The sequence below is a fragment of the Cyprinodon tularosa genome, unplaced genomic scaffold (genome assembly GCF_016077235.1).
Source record: "Cyprinodon tularosa strain WSP-4 unplaced genomic scaffold, ASM1607723v1 ctg66, whole genome shotgun sequence".
NCBI lineage: Eukaryota > Metazoa > Chordata > Actinopteri > Cyprinodontiformes > Cyprinodontidae > Cyprinodon > Cyprinodon tularosa.
The window spans coordinates 3,994,790-4,019,489 of NW_024039407.1; the positions used below are offsets into that span (position 1 = coordinate 3,994,790).

Here is a 24,700-nt window from a genome sequence, read left to right on the forward strand (position 1 = left end):
AATTACATCCACATGAAATTCAAGAACCAATGATGAAAAACAACATTAAAAACCTATCCCACATCTGCCAAAAAAGAAAAAAATATTTACAATCCAAAAGAGTTTTACGAAAAGATTTTATGGAATGATGAGATAAACTTTATAACAGATTATTTTACCAACAGTCCAACCAAGTAGTGGCAGTGTGATGCTCTGGGGTTGCTTTGCCACTTCTGGAGTTGGACCACTTGCAGTAACAGAAGGAACACTGTAGTCAGCTTGGTTTCTTTCTTTCTTTCTTTCTTTCTTTCTTTCTTTCTTTCTTTCTTTCTTTCTTTCTTTCTTTCTTTCTTTCTTTCTTTCTATCTGTTTTCATTAGTTTTTACTAGTATTAACACAGAGAGATGGAAAATAAAAGAAGATATGATGCATCATCGGTTTGCACATTAATCTCCAAAACATAGAAGTACAATGTTCAGCAGATACATTACCATAAGTTTATAGGATATGTCATACATGAGGAATAAGAAAAGGAAAAGATAAAAAATAAGAATGACAAAACAGGGAGGCCTTAATCAGTTGTTTATGATTTCCGTCTTATCTGTTGTCAAAAGGCTCCTGTATGGTGTTAGCCCTCCATACTTTGACAAAAGACTGACAGGATCCTTTGAGTTTATATTTTCCAAATTTGAAAATGTTTAACATCCCTGACCCAATGAAAAAAGGATGAAGTAACTTTCTGTTTCTATCTGAACAGAACCAAACGTCTATGAAGGAGTATGGTAAAGGCTATTCCTACATAGGCTTCGGTTGGCAACACAGCCCAATATTCCTCTGGTGTTAGACCAAAGTGGGCACAGGTCTGGTCAGGTTCTAACTGGGAGATCTTATCTCTTTAAATATGGTTTCTAAAAGGTTGAGAGGTTCTGAGACTGCTAGAACATATGCACTAGGTCTGCTGGCTGACCCCTACATCCCAGCCTGACATTAGTATAGTGAACTCTATGCACCACCTGCAGGTTGATAAAACTGTGCTTAGCCGATGTAGTTGATGTGTGCATCAGATTTAAAGTGAAGTGAAGTGTGCTTTCTGACAGAAAAACCTTAGGAGGAATGTCCAACCATCAGTTATTTCTGTTATTAGCAGCAATGTAAATGGTAAGTAATGTCGATTGTATATACTTTGATCCTTATCTTATTTTATTATCCTTGTTTTATTCTTATATCTTCTCTGTATATAATCTTATTTTTCTCTCTTCTGTAAATGATTGCCCTGCAGGAAAATAGCTTCCCGCAAGGGATTAATAAAGCAATTCTGATTCTGATATTGCTGCGGGAAAATGATCCAAAGCACATCATCAATTCAAATGAAAAGTTTAAAGTGGCCTAGTAAAAGAACAGACTTAATGCCAATGGAAATGCAGCACCAAAGTTCCTCTGAAGTGATGTAAGACACTCATTGTTTATTATACTTGATGAAATGAGAGTTGCTGCTGCTCAGGATGGCACAGCCACTTAGATTGAGAAGATAAACTAGTTTTGCACACAGGAAGTAAAATATCCCTTAAATTTGCCACAGAGGAAAAAGTTGACCTCTAATCCAGTCCTTTAGAAGCAGTGAGCTCTGACTTAGAACGAATTGGAGGGTTCTTTCCAGGCAATCCAGAGTGACAATCTGAGTTTCGAACCAGTAATCTTGCACTCCTGGACACAAACACTCTGGTCTCCAAGAGCTATAGCTCACCACTTCCCACAGAAGGAATCTGGATTAAATTGTTGTTGTTTTTTCCCTTTAATAAATTAAAATCTCTTAATTTTGCTATTTTGCATTTGTCCTGGTTTATATAAACATCCAGTTGAATAATTTCTAGTTAGTGGTAGTGTGACACTGGTTATGTTGTAGGTATCTTCTGTATATCTGTTTAATGACAGGAGCTGTTCCTTTTTCATTGTCCTTAAATAAGTAAGGAACACTTTGTTTTGAAAGCATGGCAACACCTTCTGCGGAGCATCTAATAATATCCTGCGGTCATAAGAATATGAGCAGCCTCAGTGATAAATCCAACTTCCATATTTAGCAAGTGTAATAAGAAAGAAATGCTTTAAGGCGAACTCATTCGATCCATTCAGTCAATGGACCAAACACAGTCGCCACAGAGAACAGAAGGAAGCGCATCGGAAAATAAATCTCTACACATGATGTCACACAGATGTATGACTTATAGACTCTGGCATTTACAAACCGCAAGGAGTGGCAGAACTCTGTATCTAAAACTGGGAAATCAAGTGATTAGAGAAAAACACCGAAAGCTGTTCAAAGTAGGACAAACTCTGGACAATTGACAATGTAAGACATATAATTCAAAGACAAATGCAAATTATGTAAGAAGAAGGCAGAAACATGGATGAAATAGTATTTGTCTTAGACTTGCACACTTTGGGAATGACAATGTAATAGAAGGATTAGGTTTGTAGTTGGGTTATTTTCCTGCAGCAATGAGGATAGTCAAAAAAGAGTTGAACATAGAGCCAAGTTCTTGATTTACAAGCCCATCTACATTCCAACCCTCAACTCTGTTGATCAGCTATTGATCATGATTTGAAGAACTAGATCCTGGATATAGGCTGCTGGAATTAGCCTTTGGGTAGAGAATGAGAGAGAATATCTGCTTATCCATTTAGATCCCAGAGCCTGGTTCTGCTGGAGGTTTCTTCCTGTTAAAAGGGAGTTTTTCCTCTCCACTGTCGCTACAAGCATGCTTAGTGTGAGGGATTGTATTTGAGCCAATGAGTCAATGCAATCAACTGGTTTTCCATAGATAGAAAACTTTTAATCATTTTGACTGTATTATCTGTAAAGTGCCTTGAGATGACTTGTGTTGTGAATAGGCGCTATATAAATAAACTGAATTGAATTGATTTGAATAGATCAAAGCTTTTTAAAGGGTCTTTGTTTTTCATTACTTTTTTTGTCCATATTTTTTTTGTATATTTCACTGACCAGAGACCCTCTCATACTGTGGCTCTCTTCTTGCCACTCTTCCATAAAGGCCATATTTCAGAATTTCACAACTCATGTCAATAGATTTCCCACCTAAGCTGCGGATGTCTGCAGCTCCTCCAGAGTTACCATGAGGCTCTTGCGTGCTTCAAAGATTATTGCCCCTCCTTGCTAATCTTCCCACTTAAGGTAAAGATCCAGAAATGATACAATCAAAAGGTCTGTTTTTTGTCATTTTTCCTTCTACATAAATTTAGTCAGAGATGCAAAATCCGCGTTCAGTTTTGAAAAAGAGTGCTGTTCAACTCTTAGGAAAACCTACCATAATAGTTTTTCTTTAGTTTAATGGTTAAACTCAAGAAAAAAAGATTACATAACTTGTTTTATTCTTTAAAACATATGAAGCATTTTTTTTGTTTAAGTAGAATCAAACTGTTTCTTCAATAGAAGTTTGATGGAAAATGAAGAACCATAGATCCAATTTGGAGCATGATGACCTGTGCTATTCTGAGGTAAAAAAAAAAAAAAATCCATGAATTTTGTATGAGAAACAGATTAAAATGTATAAAACTACATATCCGTCCCTTTTTTGCTAATGTTCTGGTTTACTATAATGGCGTAGCTAAGGCGTTTAAATGAAGAAAGGTTCCAGGTTTTTATATGTGGAGGACAAACTCTGCCATATTTAAAAATAAATACAGAAATGCATAAATAAACGCTCAATAAATAGATATGTTTTATTTGGCAAATGTTCATTTGCTTTGTGTTTGAAGAAATAACGAGGGTAAAAAAAAATACAAAAGAAGAATAAAACAGACAAAAATATTATATCATGCACATAAATAAATACTTAAAAACTAAGTAATAAATAAATAAAGTTGAAGATTATAACGGACAATAAATAAATAATCTAATTATTACAAAGGTGAATAAATAAAGAAACTACTTAAAAGGGATATATACAATTATGTCTCACTGTATAATTGCATTTCCACCTACATTTAATTATTTATTGTATTTTGGGGGACAATTAATTATATGCTTATTTATTTATTGAGCATTTATTTATTCCTGTATTTATTTCTAAATATGGCAGAGTTGGTCCTCCATACTTAGATCCTGCAACGCATTACATTTTAGGTTTATTAATTTCAAGTCAAGAATATCAATCTGCCGTAACTTGGATCGTCCTGATTGGCTGATTTTCCACCAATCAGCAGCCTCACTCGGGACTCCCTGACTCCGCACATCCACGGTCTGATTTGACACACACACACAGACACACACACATAGTGGAACACGGTAAGTCTGAAAGCTGGTACACTTCTAAAACAAATCCTAATTTCATGGCCAATCATTCAACGGGTGTGTTATTTGGAACAAAAGTTATTGTATTTGCAATTATTTTTTTTACCGAATTTGTATTATCTAGTATTTATGTGCCCAGTAATAAGGAAGCTGGTGTGTAACATATAGCTTGGCTAGGCTAACTTTTATACAACCAGCTAACAGGAGAGCTAGTGAGTAAATGGCGAGTTCTCGACATAAACTATGTTTTATGTTCATGTAACATCAATTAATCGTGCCAATGTGACCGCCGTTCTTATATTGGTTTATACTTGTATTGATGTTAAACGTTAAAGGCCGAGTGTTTAAACTTTTTAGGAAAGCCGATAGTTTCAGAGTAGAGAGTAATGCTAACTGGCTAGCTTGTTAGCGCTCGGATGTAGCTAAAAAGTGGTGTGAACCTTAACCGCGAGCCATATACCAACTAACTACGAGCTTTAATTTTCTTTAGGCAGGTCTGAATAAAGCTAATAACCACATTGAAAGCTTTCCACTATATTTCCTTTTAAATTTGTTATGGCTACAAATCAACGGCGTTGGTTAGCATTTCCCTGAATGTGCTAACTAAATGCTAGTAAATAAGTTGTCAAACTTTTTCCAGGCTAGCTACTTGTAATTTATATTCACCAAATGTTAGACTTTGCGTTTAATCACGATTTGGATTGTGTTTATTTTTGTTTCTGTAATCTGGGGATTGTTAAATGGTGTTAAATCCTCAATGTTGTTTTTTTTTTAAACTAATAGCCACACCCTTCCTTTCGAAACCAACTACGGTACAAAATGTCAGGAGTTTATTTTATTACTTTAAACGTTATTTGCCCGACTTCGATCGTGTTTTAGGTTGAACACTTAAACGTTGAGATTTAAATAATTAGTTTGAAGAAGTCCAGTAATTTTGATAATGTAAGTGAAGTTAAAATCCGCTGCCCCCTCCCTCCTCTGGCTCTGACACATGATACTTTCTCTGAGCCGAAGATGTTGTCCCATGGTTTGCCACCGTGGGGTGAAAATTAATACCTTCGTTATTAATGTTGAAGATCAGCCTTTTGTATTCTGTACTTGTCAGACAGCTTTAGATACTCGAGAACTCAAATACGTATGAAGTTTTGTATTAAGAAGGTAAAACATATATGTGTATTTTTGTAAATCAACCTAAATATCAGTTTATTATTTAAACATTTTCTCATTTACGATGTTTCTTCTTTTTATTACCATTTAATTATCGAGCTAAACACAATAGCATAGAATTTAAAGTTAGTAAAATGTAATCTTAAATAATTTATCATGATATGTAAACAATATATGAAAATGTGCAGGTTGAAAGCATATTTTTTTTAAAGTTTTGTAATACATAATTTAAGTGAAAAATCATATTAGGACTGTATTTTATTTTATATTTATTAGTAATAAACACATATATATATATATATATATATATATATGTATTTGCTTATTGTAGATATGTAACTATAGTCTGTGCCTTCAATACTCTATTACACCATGCAAGTTGAAATTCCCAGGAGTTTTACTAATGGCCAAAAAAAACCATGTTTTATTAATCCCTATTAAGCCCTCTCAGTAAAATCAAAACACTGTTGAAAGTCTCAGGTTTCAATACAAATTTAGGGGCATAGGTTATTCCAAAATAATAATTCTAACCCACACCAAACATGTTTTCATCATTATACAGTTTTTCTACTAGTCGTTCTGATTCAGTTGATTATTTTTTTTAAATATGGTTTGTTAAAATATCATTTTTGGAGTGTTTGTTATATGTACTGACTTTAGTTTTATTGTTTGTGTTTAGGAGCCATTTGAACACATTTGCTTGGCCTCTCTCTTTGCTCCCTTGCTACATCTTACAGCTTTGAAGTTCAGTGGACATCAAAAAGGCCCCCCCCCTCCCCAGATGTAGAGGGTGTTTTGGTCATTACAACTGTGTGCAAGGTACATGGAGCAGTTTTATAAGAATAAAGGAGATTTGTGTTTGTTAATGCAATTTAGCAAAACTCTTGTTAGTTTGTATTTTTATACCCTGATCAAAATCTGGAATTAAATTATCCATTAACTGTTGGTATAGACATGGAGACTGTTCTTTTTAATTAAAACACAAAGCTGGCTTGGTGAAAATCACCAGCTGAGGCATTGATACGCCCACTATGTCCTGGCTCATTTCCAATCAGCAGATGAATTGAACTTATCTGATGTCAAGATTTAAACGCAGGTATTTGACACCCACATGTATTCATATTCTAAAAGCAAGACTACTGAAGTTTCTCAGCTATTATCATTACCTTTTGGTGCAGCCTGTCCTGATCTTGGTGACTATTTCAGTGTGTTCATACGTACTCACTGTGCTCTACGTTTTCTGTCTGCGTGGTGTACTTGAGTCGATGAGGGTCATCACAATAGCTCTTTGTGAAGTGTGCTGTGTGCCTGTCTCTCACTGTGGTGCTTCATACGTCGTAGTTAGAATTGCTAATGCTGGGCGATTGCAACAGAGTGGGTTTTGTGTTGTTCGTGGCTGCATTTGACAAAGATCCCACAGACCTAACATAATTAGTACATTCAGCATAAAATTTCACTGTACATATCAAACTCTGTTATATTTCAAATACCTTCTTAAAATACACATGAAAGTGTTTCCCTGTAGGGTATTGGTAATGTATTTTTTCCCCCCATCTGTCAAATGTGTGGACAATGATATATTAACCTTCTAAAACTACTTAAAACAAGATTTTATTTGACACATATCTGTTGTAACTGCTAAAGTCATGGTGCATTTTAGCAAAAATTATTATTTTATTTTTCCCCGTTATATCTGTGATGTATTATGGGGGAAGGGCATCATAGGTCTTATATATGTGAGGAGGGAAAAAAGATGAAATTTTTAAGCAAACCACCTGCTATGTGTCATCTCACTAAAAGGTCATCACATTTCCCTTCTGGGCCAAGATTCTTTAGTTTGTATCACAGCGTTAGAAAAGGAAATGATGTGGAAATGCAGCCTCAACAGGTTGATGCTGAACTGTGAATTTGTTTGAATTAATAATGTCTTGCTTGCAGAACCTTTCTAATTTCCTGTTTGCATGTTTTTTCTAGTTTTACTATTAGTTATTAAAGTTTTATGATGATGGGAAATGTGTATTTACTTTTTATGTCCTAATTCTTTGGATGTTTATTATATCCTCCATAACATTCCTGTCTTCATTGCAAAATGCAGCTGACAGCGTCTCTTTGTGCCAAGTATTTTTCTAGGCCATATAGGATGTCTAATGTGTGTCAGGCTGATGAAGCAGTTAGGTTATTCACTGTGACCCTTTTCTTCTGTATTGTAATGAGATGAAGCTATTTGTGAAACTGGAACACTTAACAAAGGCTTGAACCTGTGTAAGATTGAAGGTAGTGAGTATAATTCTTCATTATAGCAAAAAATATTTTACTTCAATTGTAGCACTAGTTTACAGCAGTGTCATTTATTTATATAATCAGCAAATAGAAGCTGTATGATACAAGCTTAGCTGAATTATGTTCTGGAGAGCAATGTCGATTACGCCATTCCTCCAGTCTATGGGGCCCACAATAGACCATTAATTCAAATTAGCTAACTTTAGCTAGCTAGAGAAGCTACAATTATGACCAAATGTATTTATATAAAAAAAAAACAGGAGGTAGTGGGGAAAAAACCCATCAGAAGATAGTTATAAAATACATCCATAGAAATCATCAGCTGTTTACATGAGTTTTAAATCACACTGTATTGCCCTGTAGTTGCGGGAAAAATCTGATATTTGGAGAAAATGATCATATGGGGTAGTAATATACAATTCAGACTTTTTTTTTAAAGGGGAGACCTTCACATGCAATGAATTCTGGGATGTTGCAGATTTGAAACAGTGCCCCATAGTTGTAAATTAACACTGAAGACTGAATATGATATGAACGTTAACTTTATTTCAATGTCACAAACAAAAAATTAATAAAACAAAATAAAAAATAAAAATTTCTCTCACAAAATTAGAGACAACTTTTTCTCAAACTTTTTCTCCACCGACATCTCAAAACCTCTTGAGAAGGCCGTTTCTGTTAAACTGTGGCTCAAAATATAGGCAAACTAGTAGATAAAGCATGTAGCATCCATTGGTACCTGTTTGGGCACACGTTGCGAATCCACAACATTGAAATCGAAATGCCTCTGGTGAAAAACCCAGAGGAGAAAAAATCTACTAATTGGCATGTGTCATATCTATACATATTCAGGATTCATCTAATGTAGTATTGATTTCAAAATAATGGAAATTGGTAGTGATACTTACATGAAATTGGTGCTTAGAAAATCTGTATCAGTGACACCAAGGACTCAGCTATGTTGAAAGTGAGTCAGCAGTGCTATCTGGTGAGCTGGAGAGAAACTGTTTGTTGCAAATGCACAACTAAGTCCTTCTGTTGTACTTCTGAGTAACGAAAGCTCTTAAAATATGGAATTGGAGTAATTAGCTAAGTGGCATTTAGCTGTTGCAATCTGCAACATTTGCCTGGAGAGGGTTTTATAAGGTTAATCACCTCTTGAATCTTTTTACAGAAGAGATTTGTTCAGCCACCTTAAAATTGAAATAGATCAACTGATCCAGAAGGTATTAAAGTAGACTGGAATTAATTATATTTTTTAGTTTTAAGTATATGTTTAGGATCATCAAAGTAGTAAATGGACTAAAATGTAGAGCAAATTATTTGATTCAAAATCACTACATTTTGGTTGATGCTTGTATTTATTGTATATTTTTTTTCCTTGTTTTGTTTTGAATATGATTGTAAGTGTAAACATTTATTGTCATTAGACTTTTTGAATAATGGGCGAAGATATTCAATCAAAGCACCAGATACATTTTTAAGGATTTTCAGTGGATATTTTCTTTTCCAAACAATTTTATTACATTCTTGAATTTGGCCAAAGCAATTGTGACCTTTATTATTTAGTTATATGATTTGAGTTATAGTTGATTAGGGACTATTTCTGGGATTTTATTGAACTGGCCATTCATGTGGATGTCATCAATGTGTTTGTATTTTTTTCTATAGCACATAATAGCCTAGTTTCCCCATGTACCACGTTTCCATTCTATGTCTATGGGGGAAAAACAGGACAGGGGAATTTTTTTCCATCTTTAACTAATATCCATCTTTTCCTTTATCTTTTTCCAGACTCTTGTGCTGTCCAGTAAGGTCACCCACCATGCGTGAGTACAAGCTAGTCGTGCTTGGATCAGGAGGTGTGGGAAAATCTGCACTGGTAAGTCATTCTGGAAAAAAAATAATTATTTTCCTTAGTTTAATTTTCCATAATGTTTTTTTTATGTTGGTTATGTTCAAATTATTGAATTAACACTCATTTGAAATGTTATTCAAAGTTTAAAAATTATATGATTTTGTTGAGATATTAACTATTAATTTAGCACAGTGCTGGTGATGTACTAAACTTTCTATTTTTCTCTGTTGTTTCCAGACAGTCCAATTTGTTCAAGGCATTTTTGTGGAGAAGTATGACCCCACTATTGAAGACTCTTATAGAAAGGTATAATATTAAACTATCACCTTTTAAAGCCTCCTTAAATAAATTTTTGGTTAGCTATATAAACGGTTTCTTTGATCTCATGAAAATATTCTTGTCTTTCTAATACAACAGCAAGTTGAAGTCGACGGGCAGCAATGCATGCTGGAAATCCTGGACACTGCTGGAACAGTAAGCCTGGCCGAACTCTGCGTTTAGATGCAAATGTTTTTGTTTGTTTTTTTGGTTCACTGATGCCATCTCTCCTTGATCATCGTTCTGTAGGAACAGTTCACAGCTATGAGGGACCTGTACATGAAAAACGGGCAAGGCTTTGCTTTGGTGTACTCCATCACAGCACAGTCAACGTTTAATGACCTACAGGACCTGCGGGAACAAATCCTGCGAGTAAAGGACACAGAGGATGTAAGTGCATCTTATTTTTGAAATAGGCACCCTAAATGCTCTGTAGGTTTAAATGCATTACGTGAATCTGGGAGCTTAAAGGAATAGTACACCCAAAACATGATTAGCCTTCATTTTCTACTCACCCCCATGCTGAACAACACCCTGGAGTACTTTTTTGATATCTCAAATGCATCTGGAGATCTGGGAGGCTTCTTGCTGTCTGCTGACATTCAAATAATGGAGGTCTATGGTGCCCGAGACAGAAAGGTCCATAAAAGTCCACAAAAAACGTGTCAATATTCCTCCATACTGGTCGTCCAATGTATTCCAAGTGTCCTGAGTGGGTAGCATCCAGAATTTACTCGAAACGAAGTCATTTAGAATGTTTTTAGAGCATAAACAGTAGTGTATAGGATTTCCTGAAAGCGCGCACATGTGCGATCACGGCGCTACGGAAGCCGGCAGACCAAACCAGATGAAAGTGCGCATTCAGCGTCTGCTCTGCCGATAATGCAAGCGTAGAAGAAGAAATGTGCTGTCTACCTGTGCAAAGAAAGAAACAACGAAAGAAAAATGTCTGAGGACTTCAGTGTTGAGGAAGAGCAGGAGTTCTTTGCCGAGCTGAATGCGCTGGTTTGGTCTGCCGGCTTCCGTAGCGTCGTGAACGCGCATGTGCGCGCTTTCAGGAAATCCTATACACTACTGTTTATGCTCTAAAAACATTCTAAATGACTTCGTTTCCAGTAAATTCTGGATGCTACCCACTCAGGAAACTTGGAATATATTGGACGAGCAGTATGGAGGAATATTGACATGTTTTTTGTGGACTTTTATGGACCTTTCTGCCTCGGGCGCTGGGCACCTCCATTATTTGAAAGTCAGCAGACAGCAAGAAGCCTCCCAGATCTCCAGATGCATTTGAGATATCAAAAAAGTACTCCAGAGTGTTGTTCAGCATGGGGGTGAGTAGAAAATGAAGGCTAATCATGTTTTGGGTGTACTATTCCTTTAACTTTTTGGATTTGTTTAAAGCGTGAATTCTGAGATCTCTTATTCAAATCATGTAGATCTAGGAGCTCTGTCATTGTACTAGTTTTTATATAACCATCGGTACATCACTGGATATGCCTGGATATCAAAATATGTCTGCTCACATTTCCATTTGCCTGATCTGGTAGACTCTGTCTTCAGGTTCACCCCCCCGCTTTACTAGACTGACTGCTGTGGAGGTTAGCTGCGAGGGGGCTGCAGGTCTATGACGGGGAGGAAATGTCAGAGCTGTTAGATATGATCTGCTTTTTTCAGTCTTCGTAGCTTCATCTCTTGTTTTAGAGGAAGGATGTGCAATGTTCTGAATCTGTTCTCCGTTTATTTAGAACCAGTCGAATAGCACCTCTGTCACGACTGAAGCTAAAAAATATGATTTACAATCCTAGCTAACCCTATTTTTTCTCAACCTTCTCACTGATTTATCAATTAACATAAATAACTGATTTTGTAAAAACATTGTTAATATAGATGTGCTCCGCCATATAACAAATATTAATAAGTACAGCTTAGAATAAATGCTCTTAATATAGGTGTTAAGAGATAAAAAAAAGCTTTGTTATTTAACATATTGTGAATCTTTAATATAAAATGAGTATCCAGGAAATGGTAAAATGCGTTTTCAAGTGCTACAAGTTTTTTCCTAAACCATTTATTTAACATGTATAATTTACATCACTATGTAACAAACATTAAATAGTTATATATATGTATTATTTACTATTTATCTTTCATTTTAACTATGGGATGTAGCCCTGCCCCTGGTGTTGATTTTGTTTTGAGATTACACTTGTATCGTAAAAATGAGACAAAGGTACCAAGAATCTAATCTAACCTTTGAGCTTGAAGTAGGAAACTGTATAATTAAGTTTTCATATAAATATGATCAGCTGTATGTTGCAGACTTTTCTTTTTCAGATTCATTCGACAACTGTGACCCATAAAAATGAGAGAAGAGACAACAGTTGCAAGCATTCAAAACATAAAGCAAGGCATTTCTCAGGAAAGCAAATGTTGACAGTAATAACCTTTATGAGTCATCCCCAGGTGTGTTCTGCTTTGGTTCAGGTTCAGGAGCCTGTCTCACTGGTTATTGTACAGTGCATTGCCAAAAGCATTAGGTCAGACGACATACAAACACACTTGGATGTTAAAATGACTTTCGTGTTGTCAGGTTTGTAAAGTTTGATGCAGGAAGACTTGACTGGCCTGACCACAATCCTTTAGAAAAAATTCTGACCCCAACATTATGGTAGATGTTTTCATAACAGTTAAAGTTACTAATGCTAAATCAGGGGTTGATGTGCAAAATACACCTTTTAAATAAAGAATAGGATGTCATTTAAGTTCATCTACATGATATGATGTATTTAGATAGCTAGCTTATAGTATTGAAATATATTACACTACAATTACGATGTCAGAATAAGGTTCAAGTATGAGTTAAATTAAAAAAACAATCAGAACTTCACTTCCAGTAAGCTTTGGGATTAACTATGGTTTTTATTGATTAGCTAATAATTTTCAACTAATTTGTGAATCCCGTAATCCTTAGCTGTAGTGTTCATACTAAAACGTGCTGAAAGAACATCCAAGCAAATAAGCCAAAATGGTTCAAAAACATAAATAATTTAAGTTTATTTGAGTGGAAAACCCTTTTTTGTCTTTGATCCAGAACTTCTCGGGTGCAATGATTTAGCTTTGCTCTGTTCAAATTCAGTATTATCCTATTTAGCATGCCATGACATTAGATTATTTTTAGCAGTAAGTTAATTGCATTCATACAGTACTTTTATAAAATCTCACACTTATTATTCACCCACTCTTGCACTACCATATTAAAGCTTGATTAACGCACAAATATTTTTATTAATAATCAAATTGTTTTTATCAGTTTTTCATATTAAACCAACAGACATCCCGTCCAGGGTATACAAAACAAAACAAAACGAAACAAAACAAAAAAACTCCATATTTACATCACACAAACATCACAAAAAAGAACAAAAAAAAAGCACAAATATTTTTTGTTCTAACTGAGAACCGTTTCTAAATTTGGTTCTCAAATATTAGAACTGGAGTAATCTCACAAACTAAACACTGAACTTAATTTGCTTTCTAAATTTGATGTTTTTTGTTAGAATATAGGAGGCTATACTAATAATGTGTCATATGATTTTTCTTTGGCATTGATAATCTGGCCCTTTCAAGCTGATTTTATCTGGGGTTTCTTTTATCTGTCATTCTCTCTTTCTATTAGAACTGCTTTATAAGTTTACCAGATTTTAAATCTTAATGCAGCTACATTTAACATTAGGAATGTAAACAAAAGTACTCCAATTATGATTAATTGTCCATTTATAGTTTATTAGATGAATATTTTTTCCATTCGATAAATGATACCCTCTGCATAAAAGGAATTTCTTTCAGAGTTGTAGTGTTACTGGAGGTCGCCGGTGTTCAATGATATGCAGCCTCACTCTTATTAGCAAAGAAGGTAATGCTACAGCGGAGGCATACTAGAACAGAAACGTCAATCATTCCAGGAGCCGGTCTGGGATTTTTTACTCTTGAATGGCATCCAGGATATAGAAGGTATATTATGAGATGAACTCGTTGTCGTCTAAGCTTTGCCTTTATAGCCGTGTTGTATGATGGAGAATTCTTAATTTCTCTGTTGTTTTTAAAATGCGAGGATTTGATGATAAAACGGTAGCGGGCATTACACAGAAAATTTGCTACATGAAAGAAGAATAGCAACAAGCACATTGGATTAGGAAGCCGTTTTTGATTTAATGCTCTTCATTGTGTTGAGTTTTAAAGGAATAGTACACCCAAAACATGATTAGCCTTCATTTTCTACTCACCCCCATGCTGAACAACACTCTGGAGTACTTTTTTGATATCTCAAATGCATCTGGAGATCTGGGAGGCTTCTTGCTGTCTGCTGACATTCAAATAATGGAGGTGCCCTGCGCCCGAGACAGAAAGGTCCATAAAAGTCCACAAAAAACGTGTCAATATTCCTCCATACTGCTCGTCCAATGTATTCCAAGTGTCCTGAGTGGGTAGCATCCAGAATTTACTCGAAACGAAGTCATTTAGAATGTTTTTAGAGCATAAACAGTAGTGTATAGGATTTCCTGAAAGCGAGCGCCTGCGCGCTCATGACGCTACGGAAGCCGGCAGACCAAACCAGATGAAAGTGCGCATTCAGCGTCTGCTCTGCCAATAATGCAAGCGTAGAAGAAGAAATGTGCTGTTTACCTGTGCAAAGAAAGAAACAACGAAAGAAAAATGTCTGAGGACTTCAGTGTTGAGGAAGAGCATGAGTTCTTTGCCGAGCTGAATGCGCTGGTTTGGTCTGCCGGTTTCCGTAGCGTCGTGAACGTGCAGGCGCGCGCTTTCAGGAAATCCTATACACTACTGTTTATGCTCTAAAAACATTCTAAATGACTTCGTTTCGAGTAAATTCTGGATGCTACCCACTCAGGAAACTTGGAATACATTGGACGAGCAGTATGGAGGAATATTGACACGTTTTTTGTGGACTTTTATGGACCTTTCTGCCTCGGGCACCATAGACCTCCATTATTTGAATGTCAGCAGACAGCAAGAAGCCTCCCAGATCTCCAGATGCAATTGAGATATCAAAAAAGTACTCCAGAGTGTTGTTCAGCATGGGGGTGAGTAGAAAATGAAGGCTAATCATGTTTTGGGTGTACTATTCCTTTAAGACTCTTCTACCAGCAACCAAAACAACCTGTTCAAAAGCCAGTAACCACAAAATTTCTCCTACCAGACTGTTGGAATATATAAAAAAAGAAAGAAATCCCAGTTACCGTCCACTTTTTTGAAGGAATTAAACAATCTGGTAGATATCCCCTGTCTCTGCCTATGATTTGTATCTCTGTTCATTGTGAATTGTTGTTGTTCCGCATATTTTATTTGTATTTATTTTATTTAGTGACTTCATATATTCCAGTTTTTTTTAATCTTATTAATATGTTTCATAATGTATAGAAAATGTGTTTGTTTAGTCAGTGTTTAACACATTAGTTAAAATATTATAATTACTATTTTGTTTTTCTTTAACTCAGCATTTTGTATAAATAATATTTCGCCTTGGAAAGATCCTCTTGATATGAGAGAAAACAGGTTTTCAAGAATACGGATGCTTATCTATTAATCGTTATTTGCAGGGTTGCAACCAATGATTATTTAGCTAATCGATTATTCTATTTTATTTTTTTAGATTAATTGTTTAACAATTGGATATCAAAAGTTTCCTTAAAGTTTTTTTTACAGAATGAAACCAGGTTAAACTGGATAGAGCATATTGACAGGAAAAGGTTTTTCTTTTATCTTAAATGCAAAATATTTATAATATTGTTTACAATTGGTATAGTTACTGCTCTAAGTGAGTCGCTCTATCAGCTAAAGGCATGTTTTAGTCTATACCAGTTAACAATTAATCGATAAATAATTTAGTTGAAGATTATTTTAATAATTGGGTTATTCTGATTAATTTAGCCTATTTATTATTTGATTGATAAGATTGATTAACTTAATTCATTCATTGATAATTTGCATCCTTATTTAACATACTTTATGAATGTTTTCAGAAAAGTAAAATAACTAAATTTAGTCAAAGACTAGTTCTGTGCTGTAATTTAACTTTTACTTACCTTTATGGTGCTCTGAGAAAAGTTAAAAGGGAAAGACTGCATTGCTTCCTTCCTCATCTCTACTGTAGTCCATCCAGCTGCGTTAGGGTAGAAATAATGTGTTCCTTAAATATATTTGAGAGGAAGTATATTTTTTTTCTGGCCTGTAAAAAAATAATGCTTAGTCGGTAAATGATTTTGTCTCTTTCGCTCTATTTGGCTCAAGAGTCGAAAAGTTAATTTCAGACCCTGCATGTAGGGTTTAAATAGAACATTAAAATGGCCTTTTGGCCAGTATGAACGGGGTTGCACTCGCCTTCTCTTTATCTGGTCACCTTAACTCTCAGCCCGTGGCTTTTCTTTTTTGATCTATTAAAACCAATGAGTTGTCATTTAAAATGTTGTACTTTTTTTACCTCCAAACTAAAAATCTCTTGGTCCATGGTGTCTTATGCAGCGAGGTTCTCTGGTGGCTCTGTGTTGGAGCTGCAGGTAATGTTTTGATGTTTTAGACTGAACTGCGACCTACGTAGGGTTTACATTTGAAAAGCCACTGGATCCACTTAAAGGAAAATTCCGGTTTTTAACACTTTTAGCCCATTTTCTGTAATGTCCAGGATGCATTCAAATGATCGACACCAACATTTTGACAATTGGTCCTGTCTCTGCTATTTGGCTCATGCAGAATCCCCCCCTGGCTGCTTCAGAATGGCTTCCATAGGGCATGTCCGATAATGTCCTTAAAACAACCTTAAACATTCTTTTTTTTAAATATGCTACTCACCGGGTCGTCAGCGCTGTTCAATGACCTTCCAAAAAAAGTTTCGTGAAGAAAAACCGTTCCTGTCTTGTTTTATTTAGCATTTTGTAAATCCCAGAACTATTTTTTCCGATACATCACAACCGCTTATAAACTTCCGCTTCCCGTTCGAATCTGAAGCGTTGCACACTCCAGACCACTAGTTGGCGACAATGTCTCTATATACTCCTCCTCAGTATATTCCGGTTCAAAACGGTATCCTCTACCGTCAAACTCAAAGTCCAATATGTCCTCCTCAAGAATCCACCTTTCGTATTCCATTTTCAGAGTTTTTTAAAGTGTTTAACAGAGACGTTAGCACCTCGACGTTAGAGTACACAGAGTGAAGCGAAAAGACTACAACTAAGTGTAAAGAGGCCCCATTTCCGTTTCCGGTGGCGGAGGGATATTGACTATTCCAACAGAACTCAATGGGATTTACAAAATGCTAAATAAAACACTACAGGAACGTTTTTTCTTTACGAAACTTTTTTTGGAACGTCATTGAACAGCGCTGACGACCCGGTGAGTAGCATATTTTAAAAAAAGAACGTTTAAGGTTGTTTTAAGGACATTATCGGACATGCACTATGGAAGCCATTCTGAAGCAGCCAGGGGGGGATTCTGCATGAGCCAAATAGCAGAGACAGGACCAATTGTCAAAATTTTGGTGTCGATCATTCGATTTCATCCTGGACACTACAGAAAATGGGCTAAAAGTGTTAAAAACCGGAATTTTCCTTTAATGTTTAGCAACTTACTTCCCTTCTGAATAATCCGCTCTACTCCAGATGATGAGGACTTGAAGTGTCAAGTGGGAAAAATAAACCAGCCACAGTCACACACGATTCTGAGATGCTTCAAGGACGCACCTCGGTGGAGCCGCGCTCATTAACCAGATTAGCTGCGTCCAACCGCGGCAGTGGTGCGTGGGTCCCAGGGATAGACTCAGATTTTATTTGGAAGTGATATGTCTAACAATCAGATTGGATGGTTTGTTGCTTTCACTTTCATTTGAGAAAAGATAGGGGAGCGTATTGTTCAAACAGTGAAACAAGTACAATGTGTGGATAAAAGCTGGAACCAGAACCGCACACACAGAAACATTCTCCACAGTCATCAAACTCTTGGCTTCCATAGCTTATCTTGCACTTTGCATAAAGTAGCTTTAAAAGTCTGACCTAAAACTTTCTCTGTTTACAGAGAACAGAATACAGCAATATTTATAGTCCTATAGGAGCCCAGTTCCATCTGGTCATGCAGAAAAAAAAAAAACATAGCATAACTTATCAGTCATATATATAAAATGTTATAAGTCTGATAGAAAAATACCTCCATTTCATTTGGACCAGATAAAGTTTTGCAAGGCTCTTTAAAATGTTGTTTATATGTAATTATTTCTGGTAAATATTGTTTCCAAAATAATGAGATATTAACTTAAAGTTATCATATTTCATCAGTATCAGAAATGTTCTGTGGTGGTTTTGGGATTAAAAGCATCTTAAAATGAATTATTGGTCAGTTAAATAGCCGATTAGCTAATAATCATCTCCTCCTTGACAGTGTTTGCACTGGTAGGATTACTAATTTAAAAAGCTGTTTTAATGTTAAACTCTTAATAAGTATCCATCTTTTTATTTTCTAAAGGACTGTTGCTGCAGTATTAAGTGTCGATGCTAAACAATCTTAAAGGAAAAGAATAATTATAGATGGTAATGGTGGAGGGCAGGAAGGATCTTCAGTAGTGGTCAGCATTACAGCGGTTCTGTAGAATCATATGACTGAGGGTATAAACTGCTGTTTATGATGTAACAGGAAGACGACGCTCAGGATTGTTTTTCAGCTCTTTATTTAATGAGGAATCATGATCATTTCTGGAGGTCAATCTGATCTTTTGAAAAACAAATGTCTCTTTCCTAAAATCTGCTCCAGTCACTATTTTAAAGCGACATAGTGATATTATTCCCGCACAAGTTGAATCAATAATTGTGCTGTAATTGTCCCCTACGTCACCGTTGATGTCGCCCCTCTGGGTTGGCATCAGACCTTAGGAACCGCTGCTGTACGACATTTTAAATGTCGCTTTACTCTAATTCTGTCTTTGTGTGTGATTGATTGTAATAGCTGCACAACATACATTTCAGCATCTGAAAGCACCAGTGGCGGCTGGTGAAAAATATTTTTGGTGGGGCTGATATAGCCTAGTGTATGTCTCCAACTAATCCGGAATAAGAATTCAAATAAACAATTGGACAATACATACAATTTAACAGTAATGATTTAATTTACTATATAATAACAGTAACAGTGATGATTTGGGTCAATGTGACGGGGTTCTTTGGCCTCCAAGAATCCAGTCTCAGTCGGGTTACCGGTGTTGGTGATTTATTGAGCTCAAAAACTCAAAACAGGGTGCAAAAGAAACTAAACATACAAGATACTCTGGGCCTCAGCCTCCCTCCAGTTACCAGCAATGTAACAAAGAAACAGAAAACAAAAATTGCCGCTTTTCTTCCCACAGCCCTCATTAAATAGTTTAAGCCCTCACATCAGGCTCTCTTATTTCTGATTTCTTCTCATTAATCAGTTTTGTCCATATATTACCTCCACAAACAATTGATGTACAAAAACAAATAATTTTTACAACTTAATTCTTTTACACAGATTCATTGACTTATTCAATTACACCAAACTGGGTTTGAACCCAGCAAAGACGCAGCCAGACTGAAGATGACAAGTCCCCGTAGCATAAACACGTACACACCCCCCCCACACACACACACACACACGGCTAACCCCACTGAAATATTAAGTGTGCACCCTCAATACGCCAGCAGGTAACCAGGAACAGCTTGTGTGTTTTAAGTTCATGGAGCTACTGGTCTCAGCGCGAGTGTATTGGTCCTCACAAACACAGTATAACAGGAATGTGTGTGTGGCGCGCAAAGTTAGAGAGGTTGTTTTAAGCGACGAGGTGGATTCGTCACAGTCACAATAACCATGACATGAAATGTTCATATCCTACAACAGGGATGTTCTTCTGGCAAACGGGTAGATAAATAAGGATCTCACCGAATTTGGTGGAAGCTGCATCTCGGTCGTTACATTCGCCATCTCCCCTCTAACTGTCTGCACCTGCGCTTGGGTTCAGAAGCCTGTTAAAGCGCAGTATTTTCAGCGCCCCAATACCATAAAGTTCCGAGACGCTGATTGGCCATTAAATTCACCTAGCAATAGTACATGATTGACAGATTCTCTGCAAATGTGGGTCAGTCTGATCAGCGCCCCCAGAACAGAGACGGTAGGAGTCTGTCTGTGGAAATCCACAAATTAATGACAGTAGATAGGGAAATGTAGTTTATATAATTTGTTTTGCTTATAGGTACACAGTCTAGAGAGTAAAACTGACATTTATGAGTTAATTTCTGAAAATATATTTTACGTTTCTCTCTTCTTATCAGGGAGGGCGGTGCCCCAGCGCCCCCTATGGGCCGGCCGCCACTGGAAAGCACCTGTGTCTGTCTCCCATTAGGAAAAATTTCATCAGAGTGGAAGAAATCGAGAAGAACATGGGAACGTCTCTCCACAGGGCTTTAATGTCAGAGTAAAATAAAAACTGTAAACTAGCTAGAAGCTCCTGCATCAGAGGTTTTGGTTCAGCTCTTAAAATCTGATTGAAAATGAGGAAAATTCTTTAAAAAGTAACTTTGACATGATAACATCCATAAAGCTGGACTTTATACTCTGATTTAGCAGCAAAGGTCACTTCTTTACTCAGTGGGCTACTTTTTATTTCTTTTTATAACTCGGTTTTAGAGCTTGGGACGTCATGGGCACAGAAACTAACTTTCCTTTTGATCTCACTCATCAACGAACCAACCCTGAAAATGCTGAGTAAATAAAAGCGTGTGTTTTTTACCGTTTGATCCATCAGGTTCCGATGATCCTGGTGGGGAACAAGTGTGACCTGGAGGACGAGCGTGTGGTCGGCAAGGAGCAGGGTCAGAACCTGGCTCGTCAGTGGAACAACTGTGCCTTTTTAGAGACTTCAGCTAAATCAAAGATCAATGTTAATGAGGTAAAATCTAAATTAACTTAAAGGAAGCTTTTGTTTACCCACGTTCACTTAATTATGCATTTCACCTTAAAAATATTGAATACATGTTTGGATACTTTTTAATAATTCAATCCAGGATCTTTGATTTCTTTCCATGTTGCCCAAAATGCTTGATGGATTTAAATAAATAAATAAAAATCTCTGTTTCAGATTTTCTATGATCTGGTGCGGCAGATCAACAGGAAAACGCCGATGGAAAAGAGGAAGACAAAAAAGAAGTCAGGTTGCACACTGCTCTAAAAATGCTCTCCCACGGTTGCTCCAGGCCAGGTGAGTGGGAGGTTGGACTAAATTTATTCCAGACGTGAACATGGCTGCGGGGCTTTCTGAGCCCTGAGTTGTTGCCGAACATTTAAAGCATGTTTCTAAGATAGTAATATTGATTGATTACGATGAACAAAGGTTCTTTTATGCCTTTTTATACTGGGGAAAAAACATAACAGTGTTTTAGGAGTAAAACTGAAAGATAAGAAGCACCTGAGACATTTAGTGTCATTTATTGTTCTGATGCCTTTCTAAACATGTTAAAGGAAAAGATGGGCTGGTTGGTGTTGATTTGTTTATTTATTATTAGGATCCACATTAGCTGTGCTTTACACCCAGCTACTCTTCCTGCGGTCCACATCATTCAAATACAGTATACAATATAAATTCATGAACATGTTTGACAGATGACAAATATCATATCACATATCAATAAGACTGAACATTCATAGAAAAAGGGAAAGTTAGAATTTAAAATTGTAACATTTTATGAATAAGTTATAATAAATTAGAATATGAAACTATTTCATTTATAGATAAGTTGCTCCTAAAATCTTCTTAAGTTGTATTTTAAAAGCAGACTTGTGTACAATTGTTATGATAATTAATGGCAATGAGTTCCATTCTTCCATTGCTCTGTAAGTAAAGGTGCATTTGAGAAAATTATTTTTCGCCCTAGAAATTTCAAATCGTCCTTCAAGTCTTGTGGCATAACCATGAGAGTCCAAATTATCCTTAAATTGAACAAACAGAAACAGTGGACTCTGGAGTTTTAAGATTTTCCATGTTGAGAATAATAGCGAAGCTAGTGACCTGTGATGAACCTTTAGCCAGCTTAGATTTGAATGCATGGTATTTATACTTAGCCTCGTGAAACCATCCTGATCTCGCGAGCTTTCAAGGTTTCACTCGCAGATCAGTCTGGAGACTCTCCGGTAAAGAAAATTTGGAGCCGTTCACCAAACGAACGTCCAATCAGCGTTGGCTTTGAGGCGGGTTGAGGTGTGACGCAACGAGAAGCGCGACAGTTCAGTCTAAAGAACATGGCGGCTTCAGCCGATGAAACTAGCGTTAGCGTGGCTATCGAGCAAGTTTTATCGGAATTACAGAGTATTTCTTCACTGAAAGAAGAGCAAAACACTGCTCTGGAGGCTTTTCTCAGAGGAAAATATGTTTTTGCTCTTCTCCCAACTGGTTTCGGCAAGAGTAGCCTGGCTTGTGTTGTGTTTTCGTCGTTGCTCTGTTAGTACGTCATATGCTTCGTTGATCTGATTGGTTTATTTGGCCTGTCTATCACCAACATAGGCCAATCAGCTAACCAGTATTTTCGCCCCTTCCCAAAATTACTTCAACGGAAGGTTTCCAGATGGATATGCGGACCAAATCCATCTGGCGGAGTCAGGTTAATTTATACTGGTCCTGTGAAAACAATTTAATGCTACACGGGCAGCTTTATTTTGCCTTATTTGAAGTTTCTCTAAATCTTTTCTTTTTGTATTTGACCATATTGTTTGACAGTAGTCAAGTTGAGAAATTATTTATGTTCTTACTATAAGCTTAGTCAAATCAGCTGGCAAAAATTTGCTACATCTTCTCAATATAGCTAAAGCTCTGCTCATGTTCTTTACAACAGCTTCAGTGTATCTTGACTAAGACAGTTTATTATCCAAATAGACACCAATAAGCTCAGCTTCTGTTACTTGCTCAATGAATTTATTAACAAATTTCTTAACAAATCCTTATTCTCTAAAAAACCCACTAAAAATAGAAATAACCTTTTTATTATATAATCACTTATTTCATTAAACTAATTCTTAAATGAGGAACAATAATCCTGAAGCCAATTCTATAGCAAAGTAATTTTACCTAAATACTCTCCCAAAAGGGTTTAAATTTCAGATCAGTTGTTTATTGCCATTTCTATTATAAAGAACTAACTTTTTTTAGTTGTCCACAAGGAATCAGACATGCAGCTGTAATTCATGCTATTATGTTGATTAAGTTAGGAATGCATTTTACTCTAAAAGTCTTTCAGAGAGATTTTATTTAGCAACTAAAACTGTTTAATGAACCAAAGATGTATTAACAACACCTGTTCTTTACTTCCTGTCACTGCTGTTTACTTACCAAACATGCAAAGCATTGGATGAGTCACATTCAAACAAAGGTTGAACCTAAACGGCTGAGATTCCAATTGTATGAAGTTCAAAGTACATTAAAAACGTTGCTCGTAGTTCACCCCTAAAACTGTTTAGTTGTTTCTGATGTTTGTTTGTTTTTTCTCACTTGCAGAAACTTGTAATGATTAACTGCTTCCCAGTGGATGGTGCCAGCATTCCAAGTCCTCTCCAGAGCATTTGAAAAAAAAAAAAAACGTCCGACAGAGAAAACCACACCACTTGCAAAACAGCAGAAGGCACATACTTTAAAGAAAACGCCTTGCTTTTTACTGGCAAGGAAAATCAACCTCTCCTGTATTGTCAAGCCTGATGACAATATATATATTTTTTCTTCTTTTTTTCTCTGAGGTGTCTTTTCTTCTGGAAATAAAGTAAAGGAGGAAACTTTGGATTCAAATCCATTTAAGGGAACTAATAAGAATTCTATAATGAGTAACAGCAGTCTTTGGCATATTGTGACAGTATATTTGTAAAGGAATCCATTTAAAAATGTTGGTCTTCTTGTACATTTCTGCACTAACAATGTCAATGAAGATGCATCATTGTCTGTAAGTTACTCGCTCCTCCTTACAAGGTTGTGTATTGATAACATCTCTCCTAAGTGACTTTGTTTTATATTGAAAGCTGCAAGCCTTCCATATTTCCCCATAATATATTCTACTTCCATTTTTGCATAATAAAAGTAAAGAAATTAGTATTTTATAGACAGATAGGGGGGTGAGGGTGTGCTCTGATTTGTGTCTTGAGGGTGAAAATATATTGTACTAAACCACCTCTAATACTGCTTCTTGTTACCCTGTCACAGATGATTTTCCAGCTTTTATGAATGATTAAATTTTAGTACATTTTCATTATTTTCCTCTGGTTTTTGTCCTTCCTGCTTTTGTCAGTTGGTTGAAGAGAAGTGCGCCAAATCGAAAGTGTAATAGGAGTGTTTCCTGTTGGCAGAAATGACTCAGCTCATGCCTCCAAGAGGAGTTTCAGCAGATTAGGATTGAGCTGAGACAGGAAACGGCAGACAAAGAGGAAACCAGACCTCAGTCCCAACAGCAGGCAGGATGTGGAGTAAAAAGCAGAATTGAAACTGACTGGGTGACTAACTTACCCTTAATGTGTAAAAACAGTTGGCTTCAGATTCTGTTTCTTGCAGAAGTATTCGCCCCCCTTGAACTTATTGACCTTTTGCCACTTTTAGGCTTCAAACATAAAGAGATAAAATTGTAATTCTTCATGATTGTTGCCCACTTCTTGTTGATTCTTCACGAAGTGTAACAAAATGTATTTAATATTTTAAAGTTTAATGAAAAAAATGGATGTGCAAAATTATTCAGCCCCCTTGAATT

At 36.2% G+C, this 24,700-nt stretch overlaps 1 protein-coding gene across 2 annotated transcripts; it reads left to right on the forward strand.

Annotated features, from left to right (window-relative positions):
- Window positions 1–6,138: 6,138 nt before the first annotated feature.
- Window positions 6,139–24,211, forward strand: rap1aa (RAP1A, member of RAS oncogene family a). Of its 2 annotated transcripts, XM_038309281.1 has the most exons (9): window positions 6,139–6,274; window positions 9,530–9,617; window positions 9,831–9,899; window positions 10,011–10,067; window positions 10,161–10,301; window positions 20,329–20,394; window positions 20,731–20,874; window positions 21,064–21,183; window positions 23,470–24,211. In XM_038309281.1, exons 2-8 carry the CDS (start codon window positions 9,561–9,563, stop codon window positions 21,151–21,153), a joined length of 624 nt encoding a protein of 207 aa, XP_038165209.1. In that variant the 5' UTR covers window positions 6,139–6,274; window positions 9,530–9,560; the 3' UTR covers window positions 21,154–21,183; window positions 23,470–24,211. The 2 variants fall into 2 exon arrangements, with proteins under 2 accessions (XP_038165209.1, XP_038165210.1); XM_038309282.1 differs by lacking the exon at window positions 20,329–20,394.
- Window positions 24,212–24,700: the final 489 nt, after the last annotated feature.